The following is a 17,604-nucleotide window of genomic DNA, read 5'->3' on the forward strand; positions in this document are numbered from 1 at the left end:
AATTTGGTGGGATATTCCAACATGCTACTGACCACTGGATTCCTAAAAACTTTAATGTTGATTCAGATCCCTGAATCTTCATGGGACTTTTCACCTACCTCTTTCTTTTTTTTTCTATTTTTTGGGGGGTTGAACTCAGGGGCACTGGACCACTGAGCCACATCCCCAGCTCTATTTTGTATTTTATTTAGAGACAGGGTCTCACTGAGTTGTAAGCATCTCACTTTTTCTGAGCTGGCTTTGAACATGTGATCCTCCTGTCTCAGCCTCCCTAGCCACCGGGATTACAGGCATGCACCACCATGCCTGGCATCACCTACCTTCTTACCAGACCTGTGGTATATTGCCATCTCTTGGTCACTAGGGTGCCAGCTGGTATACTTTTTATGTAAAGGGCTAGATAGTATTTAGGCTTCTGAGGTCACATGGTCTCTGTCCCAGCTGCTTAACTCAGGCATGGCTGTATTTCAACAAAATGTTATTTATGGACATTACAATTTGAACTCCATATAATGTTCATATATTACAAAATAGTCTTCTTTCTTTCTTTTTATGTGGTGCTGATGACCGAACACAGTACCTCACACATGCAAGGCAAGTGCTGTACCACTGAGCCACAACCCCAGCCCTCCAAAATAGTCTTCTTTTGATTTAAAAAAATAAATAAACTTTATTTTTAGAGCAGTTTTAGGATTGTAGCAAAATTGAGCAGAAAGGACAGAGTTCACATACATCCCTTGAATTCACACAGCCATATTTGGCCCAAGGTCATAGTTTGCTGACGTGAGGCAATAGATCATTGTGATATTCTGTGGGAGATCCAGATGTCCTTGATCTGTTCTGAATGTATTATGACAGTGATCAAGAGAATTGCCGTTGTGTATATTATTTTTCTGTTCTATGTATATCTGAATGTCCTGATCCTTTTTCCTGATTGAGGTAGAAAAGAAAACACTCAACTAGTGGCCACATTCCCTGATCCTGAGGCTGTTCTAGAAAAGATACCACAGTTGCATGGCAGCTTGATTGCTACTTGGTTGAGTTATCAAGTCAACCAAGTCATTTTCTAGTACCCATCCAGGTTCTGCAGGTGCCAGACCTGTAAATTAAATGGAGATCTGATAGGGACCACCACTCCTGTATCCCCACCACCCCCTCCCCCGGGTTTTGATGTTATGTTTACTTAGGTGCACTTCTAGAGGCATCAGTTTGGCCTTCCCCAGTATGATAGTTCTACACTTTCTTGCATTGTCCACAGGCCAAGGACTTCATGTGGATGTTCTCAAACTGCTAAGTAGTCAATGCCATTATTCTTTTGTGACCAGAGAAATGACCCTTGGCTGAGTCCACAGACCTAGGAGATCTTTAATAAGTAGGACATTGGGTCCTGTGTGCCCTCACTCTAGTGGGGCCTTTAGGTGTCAATTGTAACACATATTTTGTTCTAATAGTCCCATAAATGTCTGGGTATCCCCCCTTCCTCATTAATAGTCCCTGGAGTAGATGACCATAGGCCCCTTTGGGAAAGGACAGGGCATATCATTATAATATATATTTACCATTGTGTTTCAGGCCCATTGTCCTGAGGATTCTGCCACCTCTTTAGTTACTAGATTCTGGGTCTGAAAATGGGCATAGGTTCAGGAATTGGGCAAGGGATCATGACTTTTTATTAATTTTAGTCTCTTCATGCATTGTTGTTTTCTTTGTTAACATATATGAGCTGTACTCTTGTTGGCTGCCCTTCTCTTTTGCCCCCATGATGACATAGTTAACCATCTCCATACTCTCTGTGGATCAAGTCCTTGGTTACCAGGGTTTCCTTGGCAGTTGTGATGAGAATTCAATGATGAAAAGACAAATACAATATCTCCCCTCAGGAAACTTATATTCTAATGAGGGAGACAGGAAATATAAAGCCCAATGAAACAAGAAAGCAACACTATAGCTACAAAGTTTAACAAGGACCCTAAAGAAAATATGAAAGAACAAAGTGGGGAATAAGAGATGTGAGACCTAAAGGTAGGTAGCTAGAGAAGGTGGCCTTGAAGAGTGAGAAAGAACTGTGTAAAGAGTTGGACTGGGCCTTATGCTCTGTAAGGAATTGTTGGCTGTGACAGTGGTGTGTGGTTATGGGGGAAAGGCCCTATCTTCCAGAGATGCGTGTGAAGTTCTATGGTGAGACGCAGGGTGTCTTTCATCAGTTTTAACATATTCTAACTCCTCTCCACATTTCCTGCAGTGGGAAGAAGGATAGAGGAAATAAATTGACCACGTATTGAGGGTTGTGAAAGCTGGAGGATGGAAGATTATACATTATTCTCACTCATCCAAATTAAATGTTAAAAACAAAACAACAAAAATGGAGAAAGGCCATTTTAGGTCTGGCACAGCAGACTCAAAGCCCCTCCCACTCACATAGAGTGGTCAAGAGCATGGCTGGGGAGATGGCCAGGGGCCAGATCATGCAGAAGGTGTTCAGAGTGGACTTTAAGTACAGTGAGAACATATGGAAGGTTCTAGCCCGGGGAGGGAGTGACTCGGTCTGACTTTCATCTTCAGATCACTCTGATTGCTCTTTGGGGATTGTTTTTGGGGAGTCAGGAGTAAAAGTGAGGGGTAGTTGCTTTGGTTCTGGTGAGAGACAAGGTTGTTCTTGACTTTTAGTGGCAATGGGATTGAAGAGAAGCAGATGTACCCAAGACACACCTTGGAGATGGAATGGAGTGGGTTATAGGTTTATTGGCTATTAGGTAAAAGGTAAAAAGGAAGAATGGTTTGAACAGCTGGGTAGATGATGGTGCCTATTTGATGGTGTTTTAGTCAACTTTTTCACCACTGTGACCAAAAGACCTGACAAATAATTCTAGAGGAGGAAAAGTTTATTTTGGGGCTCACAGTTTCAGAGGTCTCAGTCCATAGATAGCTACTAACTCCATTCCCCAGAGCCCAAAATGAGGCAGAACATCATGGTGGAAGAGTGTGGTGGAAGAAAGTGGCTCAAGGCATCACACCAGGAAGGTGGGGAGCAGGGTGCCTATAGTTACCACCCAGTTAATCCCTATCAGGGGATTAATTCACTGATCAGGTTAAGGCTCTCATAACCCAGTCATTTCACCTCTCCACTTTCTTGATTGTCTCACACATGAGATTTTTTTGGGATACTTCATACCTAAACCATAACAGATGGTAATAGTAGACAGTAGTGGGGATAATGAGGCAGGACCTGGAAATTCAGGGTGGGGTTTTTTTAAAAGGTTTTTATTTTATTTTTTTTTTAAAGAGAGAGAGAGAGAGAGAGAGAGAGAGAGAGAGAGAGAGAGAGAGAGAGAGAATTTTTTAATATTTAAATTTTTTTTAGTTTTCGGCGGACACAACATCTTTGTTTGTATGTGGTGCTGAGGATGGAACCCGGGCCCATGCATGGCAGGCGAGTGCGCCACCGCTTGAGCCACATTCCCAGCCCTGGGGCTGGGTTTTGAACATATTAAGAAAGTTGGATTTTTATAAGACATTAAAATTGAGAAGATGGTTAGGTCATTGGATGTGGCTCTGGATTAGCGGTGTCAGCAGCATCGTGATTGTATTTAAAACCACAGGAATTAATTCAGCTACAGTGGGAATGGGGATTAAAGGAAGGAGAGGAGAGCTATAAGGCCCTAAGAAAGTCCGGCATTGCTGGGTGTGGTGGTGCACACCTGTAATTCCAGCAACTCGGAAGGCTGTGGCAGGTAGATCGCAAGTTCAAAGTCAGTCATAGCAACTTATCGAGGCCCTAAGCAATTTAGCGAGACCTGGTCTCAAAAAGTTAAAAAAAAAAAAGAGGACTGGGATGTGGCTCAGCCACATAGAACCCCTGGGTTCAATCCCTGGTACCAAATTCAAGTAAACAAATAAACAAACAAAAAATCCGAACAGCACTTAGGAGTTGACAGAAGAGGGCTGACAAAGGAGACTGGGGTGGGAGGTCCCATTGAGGCTGGTGGAAAGACAAGTGAGGTGTAACACGTCCCTAACAAACCTAAAACGTGGAGTAGGTGATTAAAAAAAAAAAAACAACACACAGATAATGACTGCCGCAGCCCGGCTGGCTGGACAAAATAACGGGGTGGGGGTGGGTGGGGGGGTGACGAGGAACTTGTGAAGATTGATACAGCAGGAGTGGGAGCCGTTTATTATAGGACAGGAGGGGTATATATACATAACTGAATACACAGCTTAATTAACATAAACTAGATACAGCAGTCAACCAATAAGGGATCCTCATCTTAATGATTACACACAGCTTAATTTAATTGACATAATCTAGACACAGCAGTCAGTCATTAAGGGATCTCTATCATCTTAATGGCTCGCTGGTGTTACTTCACAAACCACTCCCTCTGGCAAAATGCCAGGCGTCATCTTGACTTGTTTATGACCCTAACAAATGACAATAGTCTGAAAAGAGAGGCCCACAGTGAACATTTTCTCTTACTGAAGTTTTTTTGTTTTTGTTTTTTGGCAGCACTTATGGATTGAACCCAGGGAGGCTCTATCTTGAACTTTATATATATATAGCCAAACCTAAAAATTTAAAAAATGAAAATGAAATTTACAGTACAAAATGAGAAAGAAGTAATGGATTAATGCTTTTTAATTACATTAATGTGCTTAAGGGTAGGGAAGGATATAATCATATGAAGGAATGTTTCCAAAAGAATGAATTTTTAAGCTGTAGAAAACAAGTTGCACACAGAATGACAGAATTGAAGTGATTCTGATTTTGTTTCTTTGCCTTTGCAATGATTGTGCTCCTGCTGGCTTGTCAAATCCCTGTTCTGCACAGACAGTGGTAACCAAGTGGTTGGGGACAGGCACTTCTGAACCATTTCAAATGTGCTCTGAGTGTGCATGTGCCTTAATTCTCTGAATTAAGGTCCTTATTAAGAAATTAAAATGTGCTACAGCGTGGCCTACACATATAATATTAAAACCCAACAGTATCTACAGCAATCATTTCAAACTTAGCCTAACAGAAGATTTTCAGAAAGGACTATTTTATCACTGGCATTGTTTTGAATTGCTAATGCATGGTGATAATTTTAGTCAGTTGTATTATTTCAAAATTATCCATAGCTAGTGATTCCTTGATTGACTGTGGTGTCCTCTGCTGTAGCTGCCTGGACTCTGTTAGGTCACGGAGGTATAGTTTTAAGAAGAAAACTGTTAAAATAATCAAATGTCATGTGCAGATAAAGAACAGGAATAATATGCTAAAGTCCTTGAAACTCCCAATCTCTGGGCCTCAGTTGAAGCTTAGAATTCCTGGGAGATGTCATTTCTGTGTAAATATGACAGATGGAATATATACATCCATAGTGAAGAGAGATCAAACCTCCGTTAAGCTGGGTACAGTGGGGCAGGCCTGTAATCCCAGTGTCTTGGGAGGGTGAGGCAGGAGGATCCCAAGCCTGAGGCCAGCCTCTGCAACTTAGCAAGACCCTATCTCAAAATACAATAAAAAGGGCTGGGGATGTAGCTCAGTGGTAGAGCACCCCTGAGTTCAATCCTTAGTACCACCACCACCCCAACAAATGCTCCATTAAAATGACACTTAATGGAATTAGGTAAAAAAGACATAAACCCACAAAGTCAAGAACAGAAAACTCAACAGTAACAAAATTTTGGAAGCTAGGAAGCATAAGAATAGGTGGAAAGTGGCTTTGAAGATTCAAGAATATGGAACTATAAGCTGGTCATGAAGAAAGCTGAGAACCCCCTTGGTTTACTCTGTAGTAAATCTTCCAAAGACTAAGAAATTGGTGGCATCAAATTCATCTGGAAGTGGGGGTGAGAGCACAAAGGGAATTGATTGGAAAATTAATACTCGGATGCCAAGAACCTTTCTCCCACTGCGTTTGGGGATGCTGGACAAGGAGGAGCACATGCGCACTGCATGCTGAGAGTGCGCAGACCTGCTGCTCCTTGCCTGCTGGTGTTCCACCCTGAGGACGCTGGAGAAGTCTCTGCAAAATCCGACCAGCCTGAAAGAAGGACTTGAGTACCCTGGCCCCCAGCTCTGCACAGGCAACAGCTCACGTATATCATCTGGCACTGAACCTGTTAGGGTGCCCCTTTCCCTCAGAGTGCCTGTAGGCCTCTTCCTCCTCCTCCTCCTCCTCCTCCTCCAAATTGGTATTTTTTTCACAGTACTAAAATTCTTTTTTTCTGCTTTATTCAGCCTTCATATTACAAGGGCCCAAATGATGGAGGATTTAGGTTGAAATTGTACTAAGTTGTCTTTGTTTTCTCTAAACTTTGGGGTTCTGTATAAATGAGGTAATTATGTACATATAACCAACATAAAACCATCCTTTAGGCAGTTTTTTTTAAAAAGAAAAAACAACTCTTTTTTTTGGCAATAATAAGGCAATTACTGTGAGGAGAGTGACATATTAAAATGGTGGTATTAATGTCCTTTTCATAAGTGAAAGTTACTAATATAATTGTAGCTTTAGATATTTGGTATATCTCAAGATATGCAAAAAAAATGGAGAACATTTTGGAAAATAATAGCAACAAATACATTCAGCAACAGGTAGGCTAATAAGACTCAAGTTTTAAAATTACATCATGTAAGCAAAAACAGCTTTATTTAAAAATAGCTTATAAGCATTATTTTGCCTTTGTAGCTTATTCTTTTTTATTTTTTCATATAAAACATATTTATTTTACTGTGTGTGTGTGTGTGTGTGTGTGGTGTTGTTTGCATCAGGGATCAAACTCGAGTCCTCAGCCATGCTAGGCAAGTGCTCTACCACTTAGCTACATTCCCAGCCCCTTTATAGTGTTTTAATTTATTTTAATTTTTTCATTAAGAGTCTTATCATGAGGAGGTAACCAAGATATGTTAAGTTTCTTCAACATAAAAGGTAGATATCAAAATGCAAGACAAATAAACAAAAGCCCCTGAGAAGAACTTAGGACTATTTTAGGGAGGAAAAAAAAGTAATAGTACCACAAAAAGACTATCATTAAAATTCCCATAGAAAAAGGAGATTATATAGCAATCATGAAACAAGACTAGGTTGCTACTAAAAAGGAGTGTTCAGAGAACACTTCTTGGAAATTAAAAAATGAAAAATAGAAGTTGGGAAATAAAGCTGATGAAATTGCCTAAAGGATAGAGCAAAACGAAAGAAAAAGATAAAAACTAGTAAAGAAAAAGATTTTCTTTTTTTTAAAGTAGAGGATAGCCCAGGAGATCTAGTGTCTGTTTTGAGAAGGAAAGAACAGTAAACAAGGGAAGGACATTGTCACAGAAAGAATTCAAGACATTTTTTTCAGAGCTGTAGATCAGAGTTTCCTGAGAGAGGGACTTAGTGACAATGTCCAGCACAGTGGGTGAAAACAGACCCGCCCTCGGCACTGGGAATGCAGCTCTGTGGCAGAGCATAGGCTTAGTGTGTATGAGGTCCTGGGTTCAATTTCCCAGAACCAAAACCAAAAATATCCCCCAACTCACATAAACAAATATAACTGACAAGAAAATAGACCTACCTGAGGGATACACCATTGAGAAAGCTCAGAACACTGAGAAGAGAGAGAAGGGTCTACTGACTTCCAAAGTGGGAACCAAAACAACCATAACAAAAAACAAAACTGAAGCTTTTTGAATAACTTCAGTTTCTTGAATAACTGCTGGAAGCAAATATAACTGAAAACAGGAGCAGAGGTCAATGGACCAGCAACGGTCTTTACTAAGCAGCGGTGGAGTGGCACATTTTCAGGGGAGAAAATGGCAACTGGTTACAAGAGGGGTCTGCGTGTTCCAGGTCCTGCTGAGACGTCACCATAGCAGAATGTGCAGTGTGATTTAACCATTAGAGCCCGAGGACGGGCCGGCTGGACAGTTAGGAAGCTAGTTGTGCAGATTTAAAAAATCTTACTCAGGAAAACAGTTGTGAAAGCTTGAAACTCGTTGTTACTGGGATGGAAGCCCAGAGCCCCTCTGGGATCACACTGTCCTCCTTTCTCCCTGGGGGCTGTCATTTCCCTTTTCTTGGAGGACGTTATTTTCCATATCCTTCAGCTACCCTGGGGGAAAACAACAACAAACACGGAAGGAAAATGATTTCCCACCTAGGACTCTCAACCCAGACGAATAATTAATCCAATGCCAATTTTTAGAATTTTGAGAAGGGACTTTGATGAGGAAGTGGGATATTCAAGATGGAAGTTCCTGCACGCCTGGCTGTGGTGAGGAGTCAGCTTCCCCACAGAGGATTAAGTAAGTCCTCAGGAGGGAGCCCAAGTCGGAGAGCAAAGTCTGTGACAGCTACTTTAGGGAACAGGCTAGGTCAATGCTGAACAGTGGAAAGGCAATATTAGCCAAATGTGTGAATTTAACTTTTCTAGTAGCTACATTTAAAAAAAAGTAAAAAACAACAGGTGAATTTAAGTTTCCTAATTTGTTTTATTTCACCTAATACATAAAAATCTTATAATTTCAGCATGCAATCAGTATAAACCATATTAGTGAGATATATTGCATTTTTTAATTCAAAGTCCTCAAATCCATCTAGTGTGTATTTTATACTCGTGGCCTGCCCACTTAAAGTGCTTGCTAGTCACATGTGATTAATGGCTACTCTACTGGGTTGCACAATGCTAAGCAGATAAATGATGAATAAAAGGCAGCGATGGGATTTATGTTAAAACTAGATAAGAATTTGTAGCTGCTCTGGACTGTTCTTTTTCTTTCTGAAGCACTGCTCTTTGCTCCAGGAAGTAGCTAAAAGGGATTATTTAGATAGAGTTGGTAATTAATTTTAATTAGTGGCCAAAGTAGAAAGACAAGCGCATTTGGGGGGCGGGGAGATGAGAACACTGTTGGTCTAAAGGCATTAGTAGGATGGAGCAAATAGTGTTGTAAGAACAATGAGAAGGTTCAAGAGGATGGGGAAAGTGACGGAAATAACAGGGAAAAAGGGTTTCAGTTAGATTGGGAGTGGGGGATGGTAACTCTGGTATCACACTGTGTAGGCCACGCTGGACTTTGAACAGTGTGGGTGGAAATGGATGTCAGTGTTAGAAAAGGTCAAGGAAGAATGAGATAAAGGGACACACTTGTTTCACAATGAATATTGGAGTCATAAAATGATGGTTTCATTTTTCCTGAGGCAGTAGGAGGAGCCCTCATATTTTCATGATCTTACTGGCATAATTAGTAATAATTCTTGTGTATATTTCTTTATGTACTTGTGTGAGAGATTTCTGAGAAAATTCTTCAGGTGGAGTTGTTGGGCCAGAGGGAAGACACACATTTTTTAATATGTCTTGCCAAGTTGCCTTTTGGACAGATTGTTCCATGTTTAAATGGTGTGTAAATAATTGTGTAACACTGGCTGCCCCTTTGCAAGTTGTTCTTTGACTTCCTCTCCCTTTGCCCAGTGTTCTAAATTCTAAAGAAAAGCAGAACCTGAATGATTAAGATGTAAACTGATTAATCTTTCTTTAGATTTCCAGAACCCAGAACATCTGGCGAACCCAGAACATCAGAATGTATAACACCTCTTATTTTAAAATTCTGTATATCAACTAACACAAAGCAAGTAAAAATAGCTGTGATATTTAACTTGCAGAAAAGTCATAAGTTTGTCTAAAGAATTATAGGAACTATCCCCAGAAGGTCAAGGTCAATTTCTATGTTCTGGCCAGAGTGGGAACCAAAAACAACCACAACAAAAAAACAAATGGGGTGGTGGTGGGGTGGGGTGGTGGTGCAGGGAGAAGAGGAGATACAGGAGACACACACCCTGGATGATAAAGACCCCTCCTGACATGAAGTCTATTGCCCTTGTACCTCCTTTTCCTCCTTATAAGAACCCTTTTACATACCTGAGTTCCTTAAGATGGTCCTTTCTTTTTCTTTTTTCCTTGAGGAGGATCATGGTACTACCCTGATTTCCTTCTCACCTCCCAAGTATTGGCTTTTGAGTGGTGAGCAGATGGACCTGGGTCCATTAATTTTGGGCAACCACATTCTTAGTCCATACCTGATATCATCTGTTTTTAAAATAGTTTCTAGTCTGACAGAGACGTAGTGATTCCTCAAAGGGCTTCAGCTTCTCTGATTATATGTGAAACTGATATTTTCAAATGTCTGTTTGCCATTTGTATTTCACCTGTAAATTGCCTGTTCATATCCTCTGCTAATTTTTCTTTTTTGGTATTTTGTCTTTTTTCTATTGATTTGAAGGGCCTTCCTTCCTTCCTTCCTTCCTTCCTGTGCTGGGAATCAAACACAGGGCCTTGTGCATGCTACCTAGGAGCTCTATCACTGATTTCCAACACCTGCCCCGAATTAAATTTACTCTCTCCCTTACTTTATCCTTTCCTTCCTTCTTCCCTCCCTCCCTCCTTTCCTCTCCTCCTCTTCCTTCTTTTTTAAGATGATGCTGGAGATTGAACTCAGGGCCTTTCTATTTTATAGATGGTAAAATTTTGTCAAGTATCTTTTACCAAATTATCCCTTAAGAATATGATTTTTAAATTTTAGAAAGTAAAAAAATTATTTAATCTTTTTTTTTCTCCCTGATTTTGGTTTCATTCAAAGATGGGCTCTCCTTGCTAATAATATACAAACAGTCTCCTATATTTACTTCTAGTGTTTTTATGATTGCATTTTTTTTACCATTTAAATTTTTATCCAAACAGAATGTATTTTTGCATGTGATGTGAAGTACTAATGGAACTTTTAAATATAGAATTTAAGTAGTAGAAATAACTTCAGTTTCTCTGTTTTTTTTTTTTCGGTCACAGGGAGGCGCTTGGAGAGTATATAGATGGGAAGAAGGAGAGTGAGGAAGATCAAAGCAAGAGTTACAAACAGAAAGAAGAAAGCAGATTGGTATGAACTGATGGTAAATGGGTCCTGTTAGTGACAGAAGAGCAGAGGGCTGTGGTGACAGTGTGTTTCCGTGTTTAACCAGGCGGGAATCACATGTTCCATGTTGCTGTCTCTAGGCAGAGCTGCATCGGAATCATTCCCATTTGGGAGCTCTCTTGATGCTGAGGACCTCAGCTCCTTCTGCCATTCCTTAGGTTGCCTCCATTTGCTCATGACATCATACTTTAGCCCCATATTCCAGCTCAGAGAGGGAAAAAGAACAGCAGTAGAAGGTACACCTTTTCCCTTAAGGCACAATTCAGAAGTGGCACATACAACTTTTGCACATATTATCATTGATCAGACCATGTTCTAGCTGCAAGTGAGTCTGGGAAATGTATATTTTGGGAGGTCACATGCCCAGCTAAAATTTGAGCATTCTCTTACTCAAAGAAGAGGGGGACATGCACTTTAGAGTACAACTACCATTATCTGCCTCACCTCCTCATCTGAGATTCTTAGAAAGGACCCTGGCAGGGTCAGTGGCTTGGAGATCTGTTGGGAAAAGTGCTGAGATGTACCTATAGTACATGCCCAGAGCATTGGTTGGCTGATCCATACTATGAAGAGAATGAAGTACATTGAGAACTATAGCATTAGTGGGTTGTAAGCTATAATATTAGGGCACAAATATCCTGATGGAAAAGGGTTGCTAAATAGATGGTACCTTTCAAACTCTTGAGGTAGCTGCTGGTTCCTGCTGGAATGGTTGGAAGAACTATAGATATTTGTGCAAAATGTTTCTAATTTTCTAAATAATAATAATAACTATAATAATAATAATAATAATAATAATAATAATAATAATTATATATATATTGCAGTGCCAGGGATGGAACCCAGGGCTTCATTCCTGTTAGTCAAATGCTGTACCACCAAGCTACATCCATGGCCCTAACCTTCTAAATTCTTTACAAAATGTTCTAACTTTATAAATTCCTATGTCTGTTTTCAGAAATTATCTAAACTGCTGCTCTGTGGCACTGAATTGGTGACAAATATCCAGGTGGCTGCAGATATCAGAGAGATCCACAGGAGAGTTGAAGAAGAGGAGATAAAGCGTCAGAGGTAGGGAGCCCACTGCTCTGCAGCCTGGTGGACGTGACAATGGTCTCTTTGTGGTTCCCTATTTTCCTCTGAATCATTGGAAAGAGGGGTTGGTTGTCCAGCTTAATAGAATCCCCTTCTTGCCTCTTATGAGTCCCCCTTCCTTTTTCTTTTCCTCCCTCCCTGTCTCTCCCTTCCTCTCTGCCTTCTCCCTCCCTTTCTTTCTTTCTTTTAATATTTATTTTTAGTTATAATCTTAGTTATAGGTGGGCACAATATCTTTATTTTGTTATTATGTGATGCTGAAGATGGAACCCAGTGCCTCACACATGCTAAGTGAGCGCTCTACCAGATGGCCCCAGCTCATCTTTCTTTATTTTATTTATTTATAAATATTTATTTTTTAGTTGGACACAATACCTTTATTTACTTATTTTTATATGGTCTGAGGATCGAACCCAGGGCCTCGCATGTGCTAGGCAAGTGCTCTACCGCTGAGCCACAGTCCCAGCTCCCTCACTCCCTTTCTTAAGCATTACATTACTGATGTGTGCCAAGCTGTGTGGTTACAAGAGGACCGAAATATGGCCCCTGCTTATGATTGACATGGGGACACCCAACCAGAATTTGTTCTAAATTAAAGGTATGTGCAAAGAGTTATGCAAAGACACACGAGGAGGGCTTTGGATGTCTCTGTAGAGATAGAGGAATTTCCCAGGTAGGGCGACTTTTGGGTTGGGCTGTAAGGGATAAATAGGAGTTTGAGGAGTTGAGGTATAGGTGTTTAGGCAGAGGGAACACTTGAGCAGAGGCATAAGGTCACACAATGTGCTTGGGAATGTCATGATAGCCAAGACTGGATGAGGGTAATAGAGAAAAAGAGATGAGGCTGAATATATCGACTGGTCAGTGCTGGGTTTCAGTTGATCAAAATGGCCAGATCCATAGACATCTTGGCTCTACGCCTAGGAACAGAGGGACAAAAGGCACCCATGTCTACCCTTCAGCCTCAAGGGTTATTGATAGGTTGCTTTGCACAAGGTTGCCCGAGAGGAGGTGAAGCTACTTAGAATGGTTGTACTTCCTTTGTTTGAACACAGAAGTGGACTGACAGCTGGAACAGAGTTTCTCATTTAACCTCCTACTTTGGATTGTTCTTTAATTAGCTTCCTAAATGCAGTTCCATTACAAGAGCAACCACTTGGCCATTTTAGCTCATCTCAACATATACATACACCATTTTTATTTGCTCAGCATAGGTAGTCCCCACATTAGCAACATTTCCAGCTCTACCATATATTGGTGACTTTATTCTTGAAACATCCCACTGCCTGTATGGGCAGTACCAGAAACTGAGTTGGCTGGTCACTAACAGGGTCAACTTATAAAATACCTTGTGTGTTATGCTAAGGAGTTAGGCTATCCTATGGCCACTGAGGGAAAAATGGAAGGCTTATAAGCTGAGTCACAAGATCAGTGTGTTTTGGAAAGATGACTGACAGATGTTGCCCATTTCTTGAGATAATGAAATCAATAAAATTGTGACATATACTATGTGCCCTAGCTTGGAAGTGGCCTGAGATGCAAAACAGACAGGGGATCACAGGATGTTTCAGTTTGTGACTCCTGTCCATAGTGGTTTGTGTTCTTGTTTAGAGACACTCATACACCTTTAGTCTGTTTAGATTAGGAGTGAGTTGCAGGCCAGTGTCCTCTAATGTGTCCACCTTCCTTCTCATCCTGTCCTCAATGTGCTCCATCACAGGGTTTCTTTGGAATTTCTGGAAAGATTTCCCTATTTTCCATTAGTAGTGGCAGAATTTTCTCGTACATTTCACTAGTCATTTACTGGGAAAGGAGTGGCCAGACACTTAGGTCATAATGAAAAATGATAACTTAATTCCCATTTGTTTAGCGATCACCTATGCTGTGTGTCATTTTATTTAATCTCAACAACAGCCATATTGAGGTGAATATTTTCATCATTTCCATTTTACGAATGAGGAAAGTGAGGCAATTTGTGTAAGGTTGAGTCAGTCAGTAGGGAGGTCAGGACTTGAACACAAACTGTGTGTCAGAACTATTCTGGGTCATATCTTACTAAGATGTATGTGACCAGTTGAGTCTTCCCATATATTTGTGGTGTGTTTGTGGTGTGGTGTGTGTGTGTGTGTGTGTGTGTGTGTGTGTGTGTGTGTAGTCTTGGGTGGATCTGTTTTTGTTATATGTCATTAGATCATTTACTTGATCATTTACTTACCATCAAGCATTAAATTTAAATACTTCCTGGGTTTGGTTTGGTTCTGGTGGGCAAGTCTGAGGGCTGTGCCTTGTGCCTGGGCCCTGTATTATAGACTCCAGAGAACCTGTGTGCACTATTGGAAGGCAGCACCTGAGGCTGGTGGCATGTTTGTATTTGTAGACTTGAGAAGCTGGAGAATGAAGTTAAGAACAGCCAGGACAAATTTGATGAAATCACCACCAAGTGGGAGGAGGGCAAGCGGAAGCGCATTCCCCAGGACCTATGGGAGATACTCAACACTCAGCAGCTGCACTGTGCAGAGCTGATAGAGGACAAGAACAAGCTTATCAATGAATTGCAGCAGGCAAGTAGCAGCCACCTCCTGGCCCAGGGGGATCTGGCTGAGGGATTGGCATAGGTCATTATTCTGCCGTTCCTCAATGGATAAAAGCAAAGGCCTTATTTTACTACTTTGAATGCTGAACAAATCAAGTGACAGTTTCCCCCATATTTTCTTTATTTTTTAATGATATTAACCAAATACCATTAAATTTCACCTCCTTAACTCTTTTTCAGAGTCTGGTTTGGTAGTGTTCATATGTCCATACCATTGACAATCTCCAGACTGTTTTCGTCTTATAATGCTGAAACTCTGTACCCATTAGATTTTAATTCCCTCCCTCTCCTCCCCAGTCCTTGGTAGTTCCCTTTATAGTTTCTGTTTCTGTGATTTTGGCTACTTCAAGTGGTAGTTTCATATGAATGGAATCAAATGGAATCAATGGTATATATATCTTTTTGTGACTGGCTTATTTTGCTTAGCATAATAATCTTGGGGCTCCTCTATGCTGAACCATGTGACAGAATTTGTTTCTTTTTTTAAAGTCTGCATTATATATATATAAAATCTGAGATACAATCAAAAGGACAAATTTTGGAATCATTGGGCCAGATGAAGGCTCTAAAATACAAGCTAAGGGGATACACAATTTTTCAATGAAATAGTATCAGAAAAATTTTCAAACCTTATGAATGTGATGGAAATTAAAAAAAAACAGGCATATAGGACTCAAAAGATACAAAATCACAATAGATCTTCTCCCAGACATATTATAATGGCATTGCCTAATACATAGAATAAGAATAGACTTTTAAAAGCTGCAAGAGAAAAATGATTGGTCACATTTAGAGGAAAACCAATCTGGATTTTTATGTGATTTCTCAACACATAACCTAATAGCCAAGAATGATTGGAATAATATATAAAAGCTTTGAAAGAAAATGGATGCCAACCAAGATATATTATACCCAGCCAAATTAAGCTTCAGAATTGAAGATGAAATAAAACCTTAATGGTAAAAACCAAATACCATTAAATTTGACCACCTTAACCCTTTTTCAGTATATTCATATCTATCTATCTATCTATCTTTTGGTATTTGTGAATACCTTTTGGCTGTTGTGAATAATATTGCTATTAACCAGGGTGTACACATATCTCTTTGATATTCTGCTTTAAATTTCTTTGGATTTATACCTAGAAGTGGGATTGCTGGATCATATGGTAGTTCTATTCTTAATATTTATTTATTTATTTAGGTATCAGGGATTGAACCCAGAGGCACTTAACCATTGAAGCATGTTCCCAGCCCTTTTTGTATTTTATTTTGAGACAGGGTCTTGCTAAGTTGCTTAGAGCCTCGCTAAATTGCTGAAGCTGGCTTTGAACTTGTGTTCCTCCTGCCTCCCAAGCTCCTGGGATTACAGGTGTGGGCCAGTGTGCCTGGCTGTATTTTTAATATTTAAATATGTCTTTTTACAGTTTTCCATGATGACTGCACAATTGACATTCCCGCCAACAGCATATGGGATTCCCGCTTCTCTGCATCCTTGCCAATATTTATTATATCATGTTGCTTAGATAGTGGCTGTATTGATGGGTGGGAGGTGATAGCTCATGATGGTTTTGATTTGCATTTCACCAGTTATTAGAGACATTGAGCATCTTTTTCAATTTTTGGCCATTTGCATATCTTCTTTGGAGAAATGTCTATTTAAATCTTTTGCCCAATTTTTAATTGTTTTTTTCTTTTACTGAATTGAAGTTCTATGATTTTCCATTATGTTCTCCAATTCTGTAAGTTTCCTCTATTGATTGCTTCTTTTGAAACACAGAAGGTTTTTGGTTTGGAATAGTCCCATTTGTCTAATTTTTATTTTGTTCCCTGTACTTTTGATATCATATTCAGGAAATCATTGCAAATCCAATGTCCTGAAGCTTTTCCTCTGTTTTCTTTTATGAGTTTAATAGTCTTAGGTCTTATATTTGGATTTTAAATCCATTTTGAGTTAATTTTTATATATGGTATAAGGTAAGGGTTCAATTTCTTTCTTTCTTTTCTTTTTTTTTTTTGCTGTGAATAGCCAGTATCATAACATTTGTTGAAGGGGTTATTTTTTCTTCCAATTGGGTAGATTTCTTGAAAACAATTTTGCCACATATGCAGGGTTTATTTCTATGCTCTCTATTCTGTTCCATTGGTCTGTATGTCTTTCTTTATGTTAGTACCACACTATTTTACTATTGCTTTGTAGAACATTTTAAAATCAGAGAATATGTGATCTCCAATTTTGTACTTTTTAAAGATTGTTTTATCAGAGTTTAAGTCTTTCACACCCATAATTAAGCTTATTCCTAAGCATTGCATTATTTTTGATATGCATTAAGTGGGCTTTATTTCTTCTTTTTGGATTATTTATTATTAATGTATAAGAATGTGGCCAATTTTTACTTTATATTTTTACACAGGCACACCCACATAGGCATTTGTATACCCTTAGGTATTGTAATACATAACAATGTGACTGATTTTGGAGGGTTGATTTTGTCCTGCAGCTTTGCTAAATTTATTAGTACCAACAGGTTTTTAAAAATCTTTAGGTTGTCTAATATCAGATCATGTTGTCAACTGTGAATAGATATCATTTTAATTCTTTTTTTCCAATTTGGGTGCCTTTTCAAGTGATTAACCTTTTTGTTTTTTAATATTTTTAATTGTAGATGGACTCAATACCTTTATTTTATTTATGTTTATGTGGTGCTGAGGATCAAAGCCAGTACCTCACATGTGCTAGGCGAGTGCTCTACCACTGAGCTACAACCCCAGCCCAAGTGATTAACTTTTTAAAATAATATATTTTTAGTTGTAGATATACACAATACCTTTATTTTACTTATTTATTTTTGTGTGGTGCTGAGAATTGGACCTAGTGCCTCATACATGAAAGGCAAGTGCTCCACCACTGAGCTACAACCCCAGCCCTCAAGTGATAAACTTTTAACCAGAGGAAAAGTTTGTAGTGATTTTAAATTTTTTGGCTG

General features: G+C 39.6%; 1 protein-coding gene across 1 annotated transcript in view; it reads left to right on the top strand.

The window, feature by feature from the left end:
* Nucleotides 1–17,604, top strand: part of Drc1 (dynein regulatory complex subunit 1) — a 42,657-nt gene that overhangs the window by 1,903 nt on the left and 23,150 nt on the right. The window contains exons 2-4 of the mRNA XM_026383045.1: nt 10,807–10,894; nt 11,889–12,001; nt 14,403–14,586. Of these exons, the coding sequence (XP_026238830.1) occupies nt 10,807–10,894; nt 11,889–12,001; nt 14,403–14,586 (385 nt within the window). The remainder of the gene's footprint in view (nt 1–10,806; nt 10,895–11,888; nt 12,002–14,402; nt 14,587–17,604) is intronic.

The sequence above is a fragment of the Urocitellus parryii genome, chromosome 12 (genome assembly GCF_045843805.1).
Source record: "Urocitellus parryii isolate mUroPar1 chromosome 12, mUroPar1.hap1, whole genome shotgun sequence".
NCBI lineage: Eukaryota > Metazoa > Chordata > Mammalia > Rodentia > Sciuridae > Urocitellus > Urocitellus parryii.